Genomic DNA, 19,310 nt, shown 5'->3' with positions numbered 1-19,310 from the left:
GGCCTTCTATTTGTCATTCAAAGCCCTTCATAACCTGGCCCCTTCCTATTCTTTCCAGTCTTTTTATACCTTGCTCCCAGACACATACTCTTCGATCCATTGACGCTGGCCTTTAGGCTGTGCCATAAACAAGATACCCCATCTCCAGAATCTAAGCATTTTTTTCTGTCTGCCTCCCAGGCCTGGAGTGCCCTTCCTCTTGATTTGGGTTATCTGGTTTCCTTGGCTTCCATCAAATCCCAACTAAAATTCCATCTTCTATAGGTAGCTTGTCCTAATCTGCCTTAATTCTAGCATCTTCCCTCTGTTAATTTCATCTTATTCATCCTCTTTATAGCTTGTCTGTACATAATTATTTGCATGTCATCTACCCCATTATACAGTGAATTTGAGAGTAGTGACCCTTTTTTGCCTTCCTTTTTATCTCCAGAGCTTAGAAGAGCACCTGGCAACACAGTAGGCACTTGTTAAATACATTGATTGACTATATCCATCCCAAAATGGCTCTTACGGAATAGGGTTTCTTGTTCAAATACCCCTAAATTTACACTTCTAGCTAGAATTTCTGAGAATATTAAAATCTCTGAGAATGAAAGAGTTCAATTATTCTTCCATAATATAAAAAGATTTCTTGACCCAGAAAACTTAAAACTAAAATGGCACCTTTACCATCCCCATTTTCTCACTAATCTTCACCCTAGAAACAAATATAAAAATGCTCTATTTGGCATTCAAAGCTCTTTATAACCTAGTCCCTTTCTATATTTCCAATCTTCTTATACCTGAAAGCTTTCCTCCATGTACTCTTCCATCCAGTGGCATTGGTTTACTATTGCTTTTCAATCAAAACACACCATCGCTTCATCCAGGTCATTCTCTTTGGCTGTTCCTCATGTCTGGAATTCTCTCACCCACCTCACCTTCATCTCTTAAATTCCATGACTGTCTTCAAGTGCCACATAGCATGCAAGAAGACTTCTGCAAGAAGACTCATTCTTTCCAATTTTTTTTATCCATAGACCATTTGTATGGAGTTCTTTTTGTGCTATCTGGCCCATCAGATTTTGAGCCCAATGAGAGCATGAGTTGTCTGTCTATCTATGGTCTATCTTTGTATCCCTAGCACTTAGCCCAGTGTCCAGTATAGTATAGTAGATACTTAATAAATTCTCATTGTTTTGATTGTCATTTTCATTCTCTATTGGCTATAATAAATTCTGGAGAAGTAGCATAAAAATCCATCCTCTTCTGCTTTTGGAAGGAGGAAAAGATGATCTGGCAGTCACTGGCTAAACCACATCCCTTGTTGTCTTACTCTGCAGAGATAATCATCAGTCTGAGTTGGCCCAGTCAACAGAACTCCAGACAGATGCAGTGAAAGGTCACCTTACATAAAATATGCCAAGTGCTTCCTTCTTCTGGAAATAACCAACTCAGCTTGGTACATTCAAAGGTTGGGCTTTTGGATTACTGCGATATTAAAATATCATTAAGAAGGCATGTTTTATAACAAGAAAAATCCAAGTGAAAATAGCTTGTTGTCTCTGAGGGATGCACCAACTCCCAGTATACTTACTGGAATATTTTTAAAAGGGCAGAGGATAAATACTCAAGCTAGGTAAGCTCTAAACAGGGGCACGCTGACTTTCCTCCATGTTTACAGACTCTTCCCCATTTCCCTCTCCCAGAATGGGCACAGAGAGGGAAAGATGACTAAATTTGAGACCTCCTTGCTCAAAAGGTTCTTGTCCAAATCCCTCCTTTTACAAATAAGAAACTGAGGTCAAGGGAGGTTAAATAATTTGTCTAAGGTCATAGAGTAACCAGAGGTGAAACTAGAACTCAAGCATCCTGACCCACAGTTCGGTGTTCTTTCTTGAACTCAGGTCTTCCTGAATCCAGGACCAGCATTCTATCCATTACACCACTGAACTTCAGACTGAGTCTAAAGAATCTGGAAATCTGCTTAACACTAGTGATCTTTGCAAGGGAAGCCTGTTCTCAGTTTCTTCCTCTTCCTGTGAGTGTGCCTATGTTAAAGGCCACCAGATCCTCAAAACCAGGGACAGAGAGGTCTTCCCCCTCAATTATTGAACCCAAACACCTTGAACTGCCTGCTCCACAGGGCTCAATGGTATTGGCCAGGCAAGCTCTTCCTGTGGAAAAAGGATAGAGGGACTCCCTATGATCCAAGACAATTACCTCCACCAAGGGAAGGAAGTGATGAGATGGGACACTGCTCAGTTTGGGCACAATGGAGTCAGTCTCTCTCTTAAGTTCAGATGCTATCTCTGGGACCTTGGAGCCTGGCTTTTAAGCAGTCCTATTTTGCTGTTGTTTTCCACGTGCCCATAGTTCCCAAGCCTAGGGTATACTTTGGATCAGGCTAGCCCAAGCAAGGGACTAACATACCCACAGACTGTCTAAAACAGATTTAGGAGTTCTGTTGATGACTCCCAGGTCTCCCCCCTTATTAAAGTTGGGTTGATTCTCTTCAATCAGTCAACTTCCAATGATCCCATCCCCCAAATATAGGGAGACTTCTCGTATTACAAAAATTGTCGAAATTAAGCAAAATCAACCAGCATGCCAATTGTAAGTGAGGGAACATGGAGCGGTTCTCACTCCAACTCCCCACCTCATTTTGGGGAAATATCCCATTCTTTATTTTTTTCTCTTCTATTGGCCTCCCCATCCTCCTTACGCCACTGCCATCTTTAGCCTAGCCATCACATTCATATGGTAAATGGTGATTTCATTTCCTGGCCATCACACTTAGTTTTTCTTTTCAAAATAACCCTTTTCTCTCTATTTTCAAATGCAGGACATCAGCAGAATTGAATTTCTGTTTATTGCAATTTAGCCAGCACCTGACCACATTGGGCAAAGCCTTCTGGGAAATTAAGCTTAAAAATCTAGTTTAGAAAGACCCTCTGAAAGAGTCTCATTTAACTCCAGAAACCTTCCTTTGGGGCGGGAGCTGGGGGGTATGGGCTCTCTGCATTTGGACGAGCTACAGTACAGTGATAGTACTATACTGCGCATAGCAATTGACTGAAGGATTTTTGCAAGAGACACAATTTTCTGGAATTCTTATGTGAAAGTCACATCTTACCAAAAGACCCGCCATTCATGTTAGACTAGTTGGTTATCAGCTTTGCAAAAGTCGGGAGCTGTAACCCTCCTAAATTCGAGCTGCTCTTCCTGTTCAATCATTTGGAATTTACCCCAGTTCCTATTAAACATTTGAAAAGGCCCTGACTGGGGGCAGCTGGGCAGCTCAGTGGATTGAGAGCCAGACCTAGAGATGGGAGGGTCCTGGGTTCAAATCTGGCCTCAGACACTTCCCAGCTGTGTGACCCTGGGCAAGTCACTTGACCTCCATTGACTAGCCCTTACCACTCTTCTGCCTTGGAACCAATACACAGTATTGATTCCAAGATGGAAGGTGAGGGGTTAAAAAAAAGAAAGAAAAGGCCCTGACTGATATCAGTGGACATGTGGGAACCTCTCCCACCTTCTCTGATGAGTTTGAATGGATCTGAGTCACATGCAGGAAGAAAAGCCAAGCGCAAACCACTGGTGATCACTGAAGCAGATCAAACAACCTGGAACTTACCTCTTGTCGCTTGAAGTTCTGCACATATTCCTCAAACTGCTCATCTTTCGTTTCGTCAGCTTTCCCGAGTTTCTGAAGAACCTGAAGGTGCACAAATAAAAGAAAGCCTCAGTCTACTGGTGTTCTTTAAGGAAAACAAGTCATTTCAGTCCCAGGCTTAGGGCAGGAGAACTTCTCTTAAAGAGCCCCCTCATCTAAGGGGAGCAGCATTCTCTGACGTTTGCAAATAGCCCTTATTGGATGACCAGTTGGGTTTCCGGAGCCCAAAGCCTTCATCACCTCTTGGGCGACCTTCCAGCAATCCAGCAGTCGGTGAGCGTCTGGCCAGGCTGGCCTTTGGAGGACAGACCCCTGGCCAGGACCAAACTTAAAGGCTTTCCAGCTTCAGAGAACCCAAGTATCATTTATTCAGGCATTTTCAACTTTTCATGCCCCCGCTCAGGGTTTTCTTGGCAAAGATACTAGAATAAGTTTCTATTTCCTTCTCCAGCTCATTTGACAAGTGAGAGAACTGAGACAACCAGAGTTAAGAGACTTGCCCAAGGTCATAGTTAGTGCCTGAGGCCAGATTTGAACTGAGGAAGATGAGTCTTCCTGGCATCGTGTGTGTGTGTGCCACCACCCAGCCAGCCGCCCAAGGCTGTCTAAGAGCAATCTTAAAAGGTGTGTTTGATGGGGGAAAAGGAGGTAGACTGTCATGCAGCCAGAAGTATGGGGAATTGACAAACATCCCGAGGGCTGACCTGGTGTGCAGGACACATTAAGAAGTTAGGTAGCATAGTGGCTAAAGCAATGCTCTTGGAGTTACAAAGCTCTGTGTTCAAATTCGACCTTAGACACACTAATTGTAGGACATAACTATCAGTTAAATCACTTCTCAGCCTCAGTTCTTAATTTGTAAAATTACAGGTATCCCTCCTATATCAAGACTTTTTTTTTATTAAAACCCTCACTTTCTGTCTTAGAATCAATACTGGGTTTTGGTTCTAAGGCAGAAGAGTGGTAAGCGCTAGGCAACAGGGGTGAAGTGACTTGCCCAGGGCACACAGATAGAAATGTCTGAGGCCAGATTTGAATCTAGGATCATCTGTCTCCAGGCTTGGTTTTATAGCCACTGAGCCACCTTGCTGCCCCCACAAAGTTTCTTTTGATTTTTTTTAAACCCTCACCTTCTGTCTGAGAATTAATACTGGGTATTGGTTCTAAGGCAGAAGAGTGGTAAGGGCTAGGCAATGGGGGTGAAGTGACTTGCCCAGGGTCACACAGCTAGGAAGTATCTGGGGCCAAATTTGAACCCAGGACCTCCTATCTCTGGGCCTGACTTTTAATCCACCCACTGAGCCACCCAGCTGCCCCCTCAAGACTTTCCATCACAGTTTTGATACATTGCAGGTCACCATAAGATATTCACTGAGAATTTGGGGGGAGTTTTGAGGAAGCTGCCGATGAGATGGGAAGGCAAACAGATGACAGAGAAAGTTTGGAAACAGAAAAACATCAAACATATGTACAGTATTGTGTGAGACCACTGTACAGTACTTTATCTTTTAAGGCCATAAATATATACAATTTCTTTTTTCAAGTTAAAGTTGGAGACATGAACCTTTGCCAAAGCCCCAAAGGTTGATGAGGATTTTCCAGACCACGGGAGCGCGGCCACCCTCGCTCCCGTGGTAAGGAAGGGATAGCTGTATTTACCTCACAGGCACAAAAAGGCCAATGTAGGGGTTCTGGAAACCTTGAAGCCCTTTGCCAATCAACCTCCACCCTCACCCCATCGTTATTCTTGGTGTTGGCAGAAGGGCTCCTGGCCTGCTGGACACACTGCCTTGGGAGGCAGATGGAGAGATCCAGGCTTGCCAAATGCTCAGGTGACAGAAGCATCTTCAGGGATGAGGTCAGAATCCACCTCAGCATCAGTTTCTAAGCAGGATTGCTACGAGCCATCTGAATGCTACCCACCTACCAGCCAATCCTGAAGGAGCCGAAAGGTGCCAGATGGGAAGGACGTTCTATTCCTCCGACTCGGCAATAAGGGGGGCCCGGGGGCCCAGGGGGCTCTCCCTAAATCCTACAAGGGCACTATGTTCTTGCAAACCAGAGTCACTTGCTAAATGGAGAAGATGGGGCTGACTTGATTTCCAGAAACTGCAAAGCTCTTTCACTGATCCGGAGCTTCTCATGCAGCAAAGGGCCATCTTTTCATTGTTATCAGTGATGCTACATCAAACAACTCTGCCTCCATAGGACGCTGCAAGAGCATTGTGACCATCGGCCATGGCAGGAGGGAGCCGGCTGCAACACAGAATATCCAGAAAGCCAATGACAGAGAGAGAAGAGGGGCCGGCCATGTGCTAAGAAGAAGGGAGGAGAGGCAGGCAGCTAGATTGCTCTGTTGTACTTGTGCAATGCCAGGAGAAACTGAGGAAGAGCTCCAGCACCGAGAACTTTGGGGAGAACACGGACAAGCGAGTTACAGGATGGGGCTGAGACATGCTGCATTGGAGGGAACTCCTAAATGAATGTGATGACATATGCATTGGGAATAGAATTGGCGTGTACCCATTTGAACAATCAGCAATGTCTATGAATGTGGGAGCAGCACAAAAGATCAGGGGCTCCCATGCCCAATGCACCCCACGACGTAAAACTTCTGGGTCGTTAGGAAGTCGGGGGCTTTCCATTCAGCAAGGCTGTGGAAACAAGCTCAGTGCACCCCAAATTGCAAGGCCTCTGGGTAGCCATTCACTTACAAGCAGTAAGACACATAGCATGAAAAAAGCAAACATTTCCCTCTCCCCAAAATTCTGGATGTCCGACCAAGAAAATAATAAGCAAGAGTACTGTAAGAAGAACATACCGTATTCTGTACAGAACTGGGTCATACGTTGACATGTTGAATTGATGTGCTACTTGTGATTTATCATCCTACAGAAAACACTGCTTAGGGCCACTGAGGCAATCTGCATCCATTGTTTCTATCTTGTACATCATTGCCAATCACTGTTCTCACAAAAGGCTTACCTAATTCTTTAGCCTGTCATTTTACCAATAAATTGTGCACCTCAAATCAGTAAACAAAGTCACCGGCCAGCCCTCCTGAGTCCGTCTGCATTCTTACCCCTTGGGACCCCCATGCAGGGGGTCCCCAGTTGGGCCTGACATAGGAATAGGTTGCTAAGGACTGTGAAGTTCCAGGAAGGGCCTAATCTTTGAAATCATCACTTTCCTAATCATTAAAATGATCAGATAAATACAAAGATGCCAGATACAGAAGAGGGGGACAATACTCTGAAAAAGTCAGTCTGTTGTTGGTTCATGTATGGTGGTGCCATTTTATATGACACAAAGCCACACAGAAGCACGGACTATGAAATTGGGAATGGACACCCGAGGCCTTCTAGAATTCTCTCTCCAAAGTCCCCAACAACTGATCATGCAGCCTTTACTTGAACATGTCTTGTGAGGGACACATCCAGTAGGTCCTGGGGCAGCCCATTCCATTCTGGGGAACTTTTCTTTGTTAGCAAGTATTCCCATAAAAATGAGTCTGAATCCGTATCATACAGCTTCCACTCACAGCTGCTCCTTCTGTCCCCTGGGGACAAGCAGAACAAATGGAATCGTCTTCTCCCCAAGACAGCCCTGCAAATTCTTAAAGTCAGTTTTTATGTCCTCAGTTGGTCTTTTCTTCTCCCAGATAAACACTTCCATTTCTTCCGATAATCATCATGGAGCATGATTGATCCAGTGTCTGTTTGTCAGAGAGACCAAAGAAAGGAGAAAGGATCTATTTGTACAAGAATATTTAAAGCAGCTCTTTTTGTGGTGGCAAAGAATTGGAAACTGAGGAGATGCCCCATCAATTGGGAAACTGCTGAACAAGCTGTGGTAAATGACTATGATGTAAGAAATGATGAACAGGAGGATTTCAGAGAAATGTAGAAAGACCTCCACGAACTGATGCAGGATGAACTAAGCAGAACCAGGAGAACATTGTACACAGGAACAGCAACATTGTATAGAGAACAGCTGTGAATGACTGGGCTTTTATCAGCAAAGCAACGATCCATGACAACTCTAAAGCACTCACGATACAAAATGCTCTCCACCACCTGACAAAGACCCGATGGAGTCTGAATGTGGATTAAAGCACGCCTTTTTTCACTTCATCATGAGTTTGTTTCTTATATGTGTCTTCTTTCACAACACGATGGATATGGAAATATGTAATGAATCATCTGTATAACCTACATCAAATTGCTTACTGTCTCCAAAAGGGAGAAATAGAGTTTTAGATGGCTAAATGTCAGAAAACAAATGTTAAAAATTGTTCTGCACATAATTGGGGGGGGAAATCTAATAAAATCTTCCTGAAGGAAAAAGCAAATGCTTGATGGCTGATTAATGCTATTGGTGAACAAACTGAGAACAAAACTGAAATGGATAAATGACAATCACTTGGTGAGATGACTGCTTTTTTGCTTAATTAAGTAAAAAATAACTTTCATCTTTGTAGTCCTGACTGGAAGGTGGGCTCTGCTCACAAGAAGATCTAAATATGTGGGTTTTAAAAATTGAATCCAAAACAAGATGTATTAAAATCAATTCAACAATGTGGAGTCTAGGGTTCAGTCCTATATTTGGGGAAGGCCATTACTGGACTAGAAGAAGGTCTATGGGAGGCACCGGTTGTCCTTTCTATGCAAGAGGATCAAAATGACATCACTTTGTCAGGGCCAATGTACAGTGTGTCTGCCTATGGCTCATCAAGCTCTACCACAGCTTGGGGACAATAGCCCGTGTGAATGCTTGGGACGGAGACGTCTCTAAACTTGCACATCTCATGTTTCTTTTGAGCTGCTGCATTTCCACAAGAGACCACACGGAGCATGGACCACAGTGCTTTCTTTGATGCAGGCGCTCCATGCTTTACAGTCATGGCTCAGTATCTCCCACGTCTCACAATTGATACTGAAGTTCTCCAGAGGGACCTTTAGAATGTGAATCTCTGCCATACAATAGTCACCTAAAGGAAGTGGTGGTGTCTGACCTGAGAAAAAGAGTACTGAGGGCACGGAGTCAGGGATGGGAGCTGCTTTGGAGTATTTATTAGAAGGACTCTTATGTGAAAATCAGTCTTGATTTGCTTGGAGTAATGGGTGGCAATTGCTAAGAGGTCCTTTTCAACTTGATGTCAGGTATAGCCTCCGATTGGCCTGGGCTGCTACTCCTCACTAAAGGTCTTTGATTCCTCATTGGGCATTTACCAAAAGGATCCTTGCCCAACAAAGGGCTGCTCTGGAGGCCAAAGGGGGGCCTTTCAACTCTTGGCTTAGAAGTGATGGTTCTCCTGGCTAGGAGTCTTCCATTGGCATGGAGCTTTACAACTTCCCGAGCATATTCACATCGGTGTTCCTGCTTGATTCTCACCTACACAGGACAAGGATTGTTCCCATTTGCCAGATGGAGGCCTGCCCAAGAGCAGTCCAGCAAAGTATGCAGGAAGTAAGGGTTGTGCTTAGAGTTCACTACTATGACTCCTTTAGTTTATGTAAATTTGGGGTTAGGTGTGCATTTATGAGTTTCTAAACCTTTTCTGTGTCATCTGCTGGCCTTCCCTTGTCATCTGCAGCTTCCACAAAACTAAAAAAGAAACCCATTTAATTCCTTATGCCAACTGGAGATACAGCGGAACCTGAGATGGGGAAAGTTGTCCTGTGGACATGAGCACAGCAAATGTCATATACATAGACATACATATGGGTGGATAGTACAAATAGCATTATATACCACTTCTGTGCCAGGCACTATTAAGCACTTTGTTATCTCATTTGAGCCTCTCTGGAAAGAGGCTGCTATTATCATCCCCATTTTACAGACAAGGAAACTGAGCAAACAGAGTTTAGAGTGACTTGTCCAGCATCATAGCTAGTAAGCGCCAGAGGCTGGATTTAAACTCAGGATTCAACCTCCTGACTCTATTCACTTGCTGCCTATAAACATTTGTGAGTGGTAATGTTAACCCCCCACCAAGGTTTGTCTGGGTAATCAGAGGGAGATCTGGGGTCAAAGGAAAGTGAGGCCCCAAACTGGCATTTCTGATGGTTCCTTTTACTTAATAATTTCATATCGGAACATTCTCACAGTGGCTTTCAGGGGCTCTATGGGTCAATTCTTAAGAACTTCTCCATGGACTTCACAAGCCTTCATTGTTGGGGAGATGGAGAGGCTGGAAACTAATTGGATGCATCTTCTCTGACACCTCAGCCCAAGAACACTATTAATTTCAGACCCACCTCTGGTAAATTTCTTTCCTCCTCCTCATCTCTCCATTTTTCCAAAATGGCTCCTTATTTTTGTAACTCTGTCTCCCCTTTGCCTCTCAGCATTTATATGAACACCCCCCCTATTCTAGAGACCTTTCTAGCAAAGCCCATCTGTTCTTATAATTCCCACAGCTAATATTCCTGATAATTCTACTACATTCAACTAAAGTCCAACCTTAAAATAAATGAATGTATATGCACACATATTAATAAATCTGAATATATAGATAGATACTAATTAAGGTATTATCTTGGATAGATATTAATAAATCTGAATATATAGATACTAATTAAGGTATTATCTTGGATAGATATTAATAAATCTGAATATATAGATACTAATTAAGGTATTATCTTGGATAGATATTAATAAATCTGAATATATAGATACTAATTAAGGTATTATCTTGGATAGATATTAATAAATCTGAATATATAGATCGATACTAATTAAGGTATTATCTTGGATAGATATTAATAAATCTGAATATATAGATAGATACTAATTAAGGTATTATCTTGGATAGAACACTGAGTCTGGAATCAGGAAGATCTGAGTTCAAATCCAGGCTTAGACACTTCCTATCATATGACCCTGAGCAAGTCACTTGTACTCTGCCTCAGTTTTCTCAACTATAAAGATAATAACAGCTTCTATCTCTCAAAGTTATTGTGAGGATCAGATTATATAATATTTGTAAAGCTTAGCAGTGTCTGGCACATAGTTGGTGCTAAATAAGCTTATTCCTTTCCCCCATGTCAATATCTACATATATATAGTTATATATATATATATATATATGTGTGTGTGCAAATATCTGTGTACTATATGTTGATATGTATCTATGTATGTAGATACATTATACATCAATACATGTCTATATAGATATTTAAATATCTGTATCTCTTCAGAGAGACATAGACACCTATATGTATAGAGAGAGGTATTGGAATTTGGGGTTAGAACCTGTGATTATCCCAGAAATTCTGGTGTAGAAAGTCCCCCTAAGAATGTAGATCATCAGCTCATTTATAAATTAGAGTCTTGGTAGATGCCTAATGAATTGGGAGGGTAATGCCTTGCTCAGGGTCACACAATCAGGATAAGTCAATCATCTTCCAAAATCTATGGACAGCTCTTTATCCATGAAGTCACCCCACCATCCCCCTTCTCCTTTCTACTTATTGATTTTTAAAAATAATTCAATAATTAGTGATTTACTATGTATAAATGTTTTCATTCTTTACGTGTATTCCCAGTGCCTAGCACAACGGCTGGCACACAGTCAGCTCATAATAAGTACTTTTTGGTTGACTGATTGATTGATTGATTGATATGCATGTCCTCCACTCATGGAAATAATGCAGCTCTTCTTTGTCTTAGCATATGGTCTTTGAGTATTGCTGAGGTTGAAAAACTAATTATTCTACACCCCAAACACAGGCTTGTGAGCCCCCCCCCAAACCTGGCTGGGCTGCTCACTGATTGGCAGCCATTTTTTCAAACTGCCTTCTACCTGCCCCCCACTAGAATGTCAGCACCTTGAGAGGAGGGATTGCTGAGTTTGGGCATTTGTACTCTCAGAGCCCAGCAAACTGCCTGGCCCATAGATGCTTGTTTCCTGAATTAAATACTTGTCAGACTGGTCATAATGTGGTAGGCATGATGATGGGTATCATGAACCTGCCAATGACATGGCTGTAATGTGGCCTCCCCAGATCAGCCATCTTTGGCAATGTTAGAGTTAAGAAGTAACACCCTTCTTCTGTTTAAATAAGGCAATGGTGTGTGCGCCCTCTTAGTTGGTGCCAGCCTGCATGGAGTAAAGAACGCCTATTGTACAGATTATGAGATCAAGGAGAAGGAGAATGGGATGAATGGCCTTTGGGAATCTGTGAAGATGTTTTAGTGAGCCCAAGCTTCTCTCTGAAACAAAGGTCCATCTTATTACCACCATTCTTTTAATGATGCTCAATGACTTTGAGTCAAGAAGAACCCCAAACTCTGAGGAATTAAAATTCTAGGTCACCCAAAGGGCAAGGCTCCATGTATATTTGTATTCATTCACATTATATTTATGCTGGATATCTTTTTTATTTCATTTTTTTTATTTGTTACATTAAAATACCCAGCTAACTCCCTCCCTCCTTCCCCTCTCCCTGTTGGTTTTCTTCCCCATTTGAATAAATGCTCATTGTGAGTAGGGATTATTTAGCTCTTTGAACTTGTGTCCACAGCATTTGGCAAAGTGTCTGACACATATTTGGTTCTTATTAAATATTGTTTGAACATCAGATCAGAGGAAATGCATAGATAAAATCATACAACAAATATAAGCTTGAGAGATTCTCTTTGAGTTCGGTTATGTCAGAATCAAGCCAAAAATGACACAAATGCTTCACTTGAACGTTCCAAATCTTGTGTCACTTTCATCGCATCGGACCAGCATTGAAAAATGATAAATGCCATTTTAAAAAATGATAAGTTCCATTGTTCCATGTCACAGAAGGAGGTAATGAAACGCTAAGGAAAAAGAGGATAGAGCCCAACTTTTTAATCAGTAAATCTGTGTTGTATTTAAAAAAATGTCCCTTTCCCAGGAAGAGAAAAATGTCATTGCCCTTTTCTGAAACTACAGGGTGATCACTGGTGGAAGGGAGGAGGAAGGTGTGCATGGAACATGAGACACATGAGAGGGGAAGAGAGGAAATGCCAAACAATTGGTAGCAGCAAATGAGCAGAATGACTAATGAGATGGTGATGAGGAACCTTAGAAGTACCTGGGAAGAATTAAACAAAGATGGCTGAGCAGGAATTGAAACCCAAGACAAGTACAAATGTGGTAAGAAGGAAGGGCATTCTTCATGGTTCTCAGTGAGTTCAAGTCCTCAGACCACGATGAACAAAACATACCAAATGTGTGCCAACATATTTAAAGAACCAGTAAATATGAACTGTTGAAATATTATGGACGATGGGACAGGGGTCAGTTTTCAAACAAATTATGAAACTGGCATCTACAAACTAGAAGTTGGGGAACTTGACTTTCGTTGCTGGCAAAATTCTAGAACAGAGTATTTCAAAAAATGGTTGGTGAGTATTTGGAAAGGGAAGCAATGATCATCTGGAATATATCATGTGGGGGCAGCTAAGTGGCTCAGTGGATTGATGGCCTAGAAATAGGAGGTCCTGGGTTCAAATATGACCTCAGATACTTCCTAATTGTGTGACCCTGAGCAAATCATTTAACCCCCGTTGCCTAACCCTTACCACTCTCCTGCCTTGAAACCAATACACAGTATTGATTCTAAGATGGAAGGTAAGGATTTCAAAGGAAAAAGAATGCCTCAAGCCAGTCTAACCCTATGTCCTTTCTTCAACAGAATAATTGGCCTCAAAGGATTAAAGACATACTGTAAAAACAACATACCCTGATTTCAAGAAAACATTTAACAATGTTGTTCATTCAATTCTTGTTGACAAGGTAGAGAAATATGAGTTAGATGATAGAACAGCCCAGTGTATATAAACTTGGTTAAATGTATAGACCCAAAGAATTGTTATTAATGGATGTCATCTTGAAAGGAGATCTCCTTTAAAGTGCCCCAGGAATCACTTCTTGGTTCTATAATATTCAACTTTTTTATTAAATGTTGAATAAAGACATAGATAAGCTGGATGGCATTGTGGATCCAGCACTGGCCCTGAAGTTAGGAAGATGAGTTCAAATCCCACCTCAGACAATTACCAGTTGTGTGAATTTAAACAAATCACTTAACTTCTATTGGCCTCAGTTTCCTCAACTATAAAATGGTTCAATAAATGGCACCTACCTCCCAGAGTTGTTGTAAGGACAGAATGAGATAATATTTATAAAGTGCTTAGCACAATCCCTGGCACATAGTAGGCATTATAGAAATGATAGGTGGTGGTAGTGGTAGTTGTAGTAACAGTGGTAGTAGTAGCAGCAGCAGCAGCAGCAGCAGCAGCAGCAACAGAAGAAGAACAAGAACAAGAACAAGAACAAGAACAAGAACAAGAACAAGAACAAGAACAAGAACAAGAACAAGAACAAGAACAAGAACAAGAACAAGAACAAGAACAAGAAGAACAAGAGCAAGAGCAAGAACAAGAACAAGAACAAGAACAAGAACATAAAACAACAGCAGCAGCCATAGTAATAAAAGTAGTAATCACATGTGCAAACAATGAGATCTTTAGTTAAATTGAGATCCATATAAATCCCTACAGGCTAGGAAAGCGAGTCAGATCTGATAAAATGTAATAGATATAAATGCAATTCAAATATAAACCCAGGTTTACAAAATCACTTCCAAGTGAAAGATTGGGGAGGCATAGGCAGATAACAACAGTTCATGTAAAAAGAATGTGGAATTGAAAACTCAAAATGAGTGAATATAGTATGGCAGCCAAAAAAGGCTAATATGAAACTGTACTATCTTAAGAGGAGGACATAGTCTAGAATTAGGGGTTTTATTGGCCTTCCATGCCCTACCCTGGTCACACCACTTCTGGAATTTTGGAGTTCATCGTGGCATATTTTAGGAATGATACTAGTAAACTTCAGTATATCCAGATGAAGGTGACCATAATGATTGGAAATGATGAAATAGAATAATCACTAGAAGGAACGGGGGCTCTTTAGCTCACAGGAGAGAATACTCCAGGTGGGACACAATAAGTCTAGTCAAGTATTTGGAGGGCAGGTGAAAGAGTGAGTAGACTTGTCTTGCTTGGTCACAGAAGGTAGAACCAGGAATAATGAGGAAAGTTGCAGAGAGAAAGATTTGGGCTTGATGTCAGGAAAAACTTCCTAATAATGGCAGCAGATTCAAAGTAGTCAATTTGGCTGCTTGGAGGTCTTCAAGACCTCCATGTACACAGTAACAGGAATAATGTATTAAGATGAGCTGTAAATGACTTAACTCTATCAACAAGGCGAGGATCCAGGACAACTCCAAGGGACTCATGACAAAAAAAGGATATCCACAGAGCAAATAGAGTCCAAATGCAAGTTGAAACATGCCATTCTTCACTTGATTTCCTCCATGAATTTTTCTCTAGTGTAAACAATATGTCTTTTGTTCCCTAACATGATAAACAGGGAAGTATATATTATATGATAGTATCAGTAAAACCTCTATCATGTTACCTGTCTTCTTAGGAAGGGGAAAGGAGTGGGAGGAAAGGAGAGAACATGGATTAAAAATGTCTGAAAGTCAATATTTAAGATGGATAGAAATAATATGGAAAAATATATATGTTTTAATTTTTAAGAAAGTTGGAAGACAACACTGATCATGGATTATATTGTAGGAAAATCCTGTTCATATATGTTTAGTGACATTGTCTTAAGATCTCTTCTACCTTCTAAAATATTAAAGGACTCTACTATGAGAAAAGTTTAAGATCCCAAACAATAACAGACATCAGAACCAAGAGCTGAAATAGCTGAGGATAGACCTTCTTGCTCTTTGTGTATTTCTCCCTGCTCAAGTGGTTTTGTTTGGCTACCTTCTGATGGCCATCTCCTCAATGAGGCAATAATTCACCACTCAGATCTAGAAGAGCAATGTCAAGAGGGCTATAAAGAACATCCATTAATTTCCCTAGTGCTGAAGATTTGTCAGTGGGTGGCCTCTTATCCACCTGCAGGCACTTGGGAGATAGAAAGAAAGAAAATTCATTATCTGGAGGTTCTGACCTTGATACATTGTAGATTTGGGTCTAGTTCCTGGTATTTCCACTATGGAGCAAATTAATTGTTTTGACTAAAAAAATCAAGAGAGACTTAAATAAATGAATCAAAGACTCTCAGAGTTGGAAGATACCCTGGAAGCCAAGGAATCCAACTTTTCCATGACAAAGAATCCCTATCCTACAATTTTCTTGACCAATTATTGTAGTCTTCAGTTACCACCCAAGCTTCCCAAGGCAGTCCATTCCACATTGGGATGTTTCTCATTGCCAGGACATTTTTCTCCTAACATCTGGCTGAAATCTATCTCTTTTCACCTTCCTCAATTTTCTCCTGGTTATCTCCTGTGAGACCAAACAAAGTCTAATCTCTCTCCCACCAGACAGCTTTTTAAATACTCAAATACAATCATCATGCTCCACCTCTCCAACTTCTGCTCCAGGCTTACCACTTCCAGTTCCTTCAACCACTCTCCATAGATTATGGATCCAAGGACTTTCACCATCCTGATTGCCCTACTCTGGACACTATCTCCAACTTAGAACTGTACGTCCTAAAATACGGTATCTAAAACTGAACACAATGCTCCACAAATTATCTTGAGCAGAATACATCACCTTCCTATTCCTGGATGCTGTCCCTCTTTTAATCCATCCTGAGAGAATTCACCTTATTTTGGTCACAATATCCTGCTGCTGGCTCATGTGGAACTTGTGATCCACTAAAACCCCCAGATCTTTTTTTCAGATGAACACCAGTCTGATACATGATACACACAATGTAAAATAAGAATTTAAATTGATCTCTATCTTGACCTCTTTAAAATTCATTCTATGTGTGCAATATTAACCATTAGAGGAAAGACAAGAAGATGCTGAGAAGTTCCTTTTAAGATGACTTTAAAAGGAGGCTCAGAGGAGAAATAACACAAACATGGAGATGTTTATAAATGAAAAGCAGAAATCTAGTCCTGGTTCTAAAACTGGGCTCTTGACTTAAGAGATGGGAACTACTTTTCCTTTCAGAAGGGTCCTCTATCAAAAACAGAGTCGTTAATAAATGCTTGGCTTGCCTTAATGACCATTTCATCTTTGAAAAGGTGGAGGGCAGCAACAAGAGAGCCAGGAGCAAGGGAACACACTGGAACTGATTCTGTGGAAGAAGAGGGACCTGATTGGTAAAGAAGTATTTGGAGGAAGTAGTAACTCTATTTTAGAATGCAGAATAGAGGAGGGGGAAAAGCAAGGCTGAATTTCACAATCATTCTAGATACAGGGAGAGAAGGTTTTAATGAGTTTAGAAAAAAGATAGGTAGGATTCATTGGCTAAATGTTGTAAAGGGGGTGGCATCCAAAGAGAAATAGGAAGTTCTTAAGAATATATATATAAACAGTTCCGATGAGTAGGAAAAGGAAAATAAACTTAGACTGATGAAGAAGATCATTGGAGAAAAGAGCAGAATCAAGGCAGGTAGTATGGCCATAACTTCGTGGGGATGATGTGATTATATAGGCAATTTAGAGAAGTTAGAGTGAGAAGCAGCATAGAATTGCAAATAGAGTGCTGGACATCCTGTCAGGAAGGACTCAATTCAGATTGCTCCTTGGTTTCTTCCCAGATCTAGTTGTTGGGTCTTTGTTTATTTATCTGTAAAATGGATATGATAATGGTACCTTTGGTAACCACCTCACAGGGTTGTTAAGAAGCTCAAAAGAGATCATATTAACTTTTGCACATGTGAAAAGAGTGTACAAATGATGCTGGTTGTCATCTCTAAGCCCTTAATTTGACTTCTGTTCCTTCTCTCAAGGAGAATGAATGAACTTTGAACTAGAAAGGAGAAAGAAAAATAGCCAAGATAGAGTTGAAATCAAAGATAAGGGAAAAGAGGATCCCTAGATGCCCTTTATGATTTTGAATCACCTGATCTGGACAAATTAGATCCTAGAGAACTTGGAGGGATAAGCCAGTGTGGTTGCTAAGCAATTGCAATAATCTTTGAAAGATTTCAAGAACATGACAGGAAATGATTAAGGGCTGAAGGACAAAAGCTCTCAATAAAACATGTAAAAAGAAGAAAAAAGGAAACACAGATCACAGTGAAGGGGAGAGATGTTGCAGGCCTGGAGAAGGGCATTTGTTCCGAGTTTCAAAACAGGAAAGCTAGAGTACTTTCTGTGACCTATAAGCCAGTGAATTTAATTTCCATTACTGCCAACAGTCAAGAAGATATTATTAGCTTACAATGTATTTTTAGATACAAACATCTAGAAAAGGAAGCAGCGATTACAAAAAGTCAACATAGCTTCATTACAAACAGGTTGGGTCAGACTGGCCTTATTTCCTCTTCCTCCTACCTAACAAAAATGGTGGCTCAGAGAAATGTCCTGGACACAATTTACACAAAAAAACCCCCAAGGTTTTAGCCCAGCATCTGACACGGTCTCTCATGTGATGCTGGTCTGAGATGAAAAGAGGAGAGTTCATTCACACTGCGGGTAAATGGATTTGGAATTGGCTACATGTATGGATCCAAATGGCTCACTCAATGTCAATGAGGAGACTGGTCTCCGCTGGAACACTCCATAGGTCGTCCGTGGTTAATTCCATGTGCTTTAACACTTTTGTTAAGGAATTGGATGAGAACTCAAAGAAGAGTTGGCATTTATAAAGCATTCTAAGTATTTTGTCTCACTTGATCCTCACAATAACCCTGGCAAATAGGTGCATTTCCTATATTACAGATGAGGAAACCAGACAGAGAGAAGTTAAGTGACCTGCCCAGGGTCAGTCAGTAAATGTCTAAGGCAGGATTCCTATTTAGCTCTTCCTGCCTCCAAGTCCAGCACTCTATCCATTGCACCATTTAGTTGGCTAAGCAATTTACATTAGCATTGACATTAAACTGAAATTCATAGCGATTGTGCTCTATGGCCACCAGGATACCATGAGATCTCAATGGGCCAAATTTGATAAGATGAAATTCAGTGGGGAATAAGATAAGGCCATAGACTTCAGTTAAAAAAAAATCAACTTCAAATATGTAAGATGGGAGCTATGTAGAAAAGACTATGATAACTATTAAAATAATCTGAGGATTACAGTGTCCAGCAAGCTCAGTGGCCTTCAAAGATGACGTGGCAGGTAAAGAAGCTTGTGAAATCAGAGGTCCACAAACATTATCCAGAGCTACCTATGTGCCAGGCAATGTGTTAAGTGCTGGAGATATAAAGGAAGGCCAAAATAGGATCCCTGCTTTCAAGGATCTCAGGCCAATGGGGAAGTCAACATGCCAACAACTATGCATATATCAAATATATGTTGTGGGTGGAGGCAGATAATGGGAAATGATTGTGGGCTGCAAGATAAGAGCAGTCCCTCTCGGAGGAAAGACACCAGCATTCGGGAGAGAGGAGGACCAGGAAAGCTTTCCTGCAAAAAGTAAAATGTGAGCTGAATCTCCAAAAGAATCCAGAGAAGCCAGAATTTGAGGTGAAGAAGGAGGGCATTCTGGGCATAGGAGACAGCAAAGTTAAAGTCACAGAATTCTGCGGGGGAGGGAGGAGTGTCTAAGAACGTACTAGAAGGCCAGTGCCACTGGATCATGGAGTAAATGGAGTGGAAGAGAAGGAAGGTAGAAAG

General features: G+C 41.3%; 1 protein-coding gene across 3 annotated transcripts in view; it reads right to left on the bottom strand.

Moving 5' to 3' along the window:
- The window catches only part of AMPH (amphiphysin), a 195,272-nt gene that overhangs the window by 97,694 nt on the left and 78,268 nt on the right, over window positions 1-19,310 (bottom strand). For all 3 annotated transcript variants that reach the window (XM_056804142.1, XM_056804143.1, XM_056804141.1), the window contains exon 2: window positions 3,620-3,700. In XM_056804142.1, the coding sequence (XP_056660120.1) occupies window positions 3,620-3,700 (81 nt within the window). The remainder of the gene's footprint in view (window positions 1-3,619; window positions 3,701-19,310) is intronic.

This window comes from Monodelphis domestica, chromosome 7 (genome assembly GCF_027887165.1).
Source record: "Monodelphis domestica isolate mMonDom1 chromosome 7, mMonDom1.pri, whole genome shotgun sequence".
NCBI classification, from domain to species: domain Eukaryota; kingdom Metazoa; phylum Chordata; class Mammalia; order Didelphimorphia; family Didelphidae; genus Monodelphis; species Monodelphis domestica.
The sequence above is the reverse complement of the archived record's forward strand: the minus strand, read 5'-3'. Positions and strand labels throughout refer to the sequence as shown.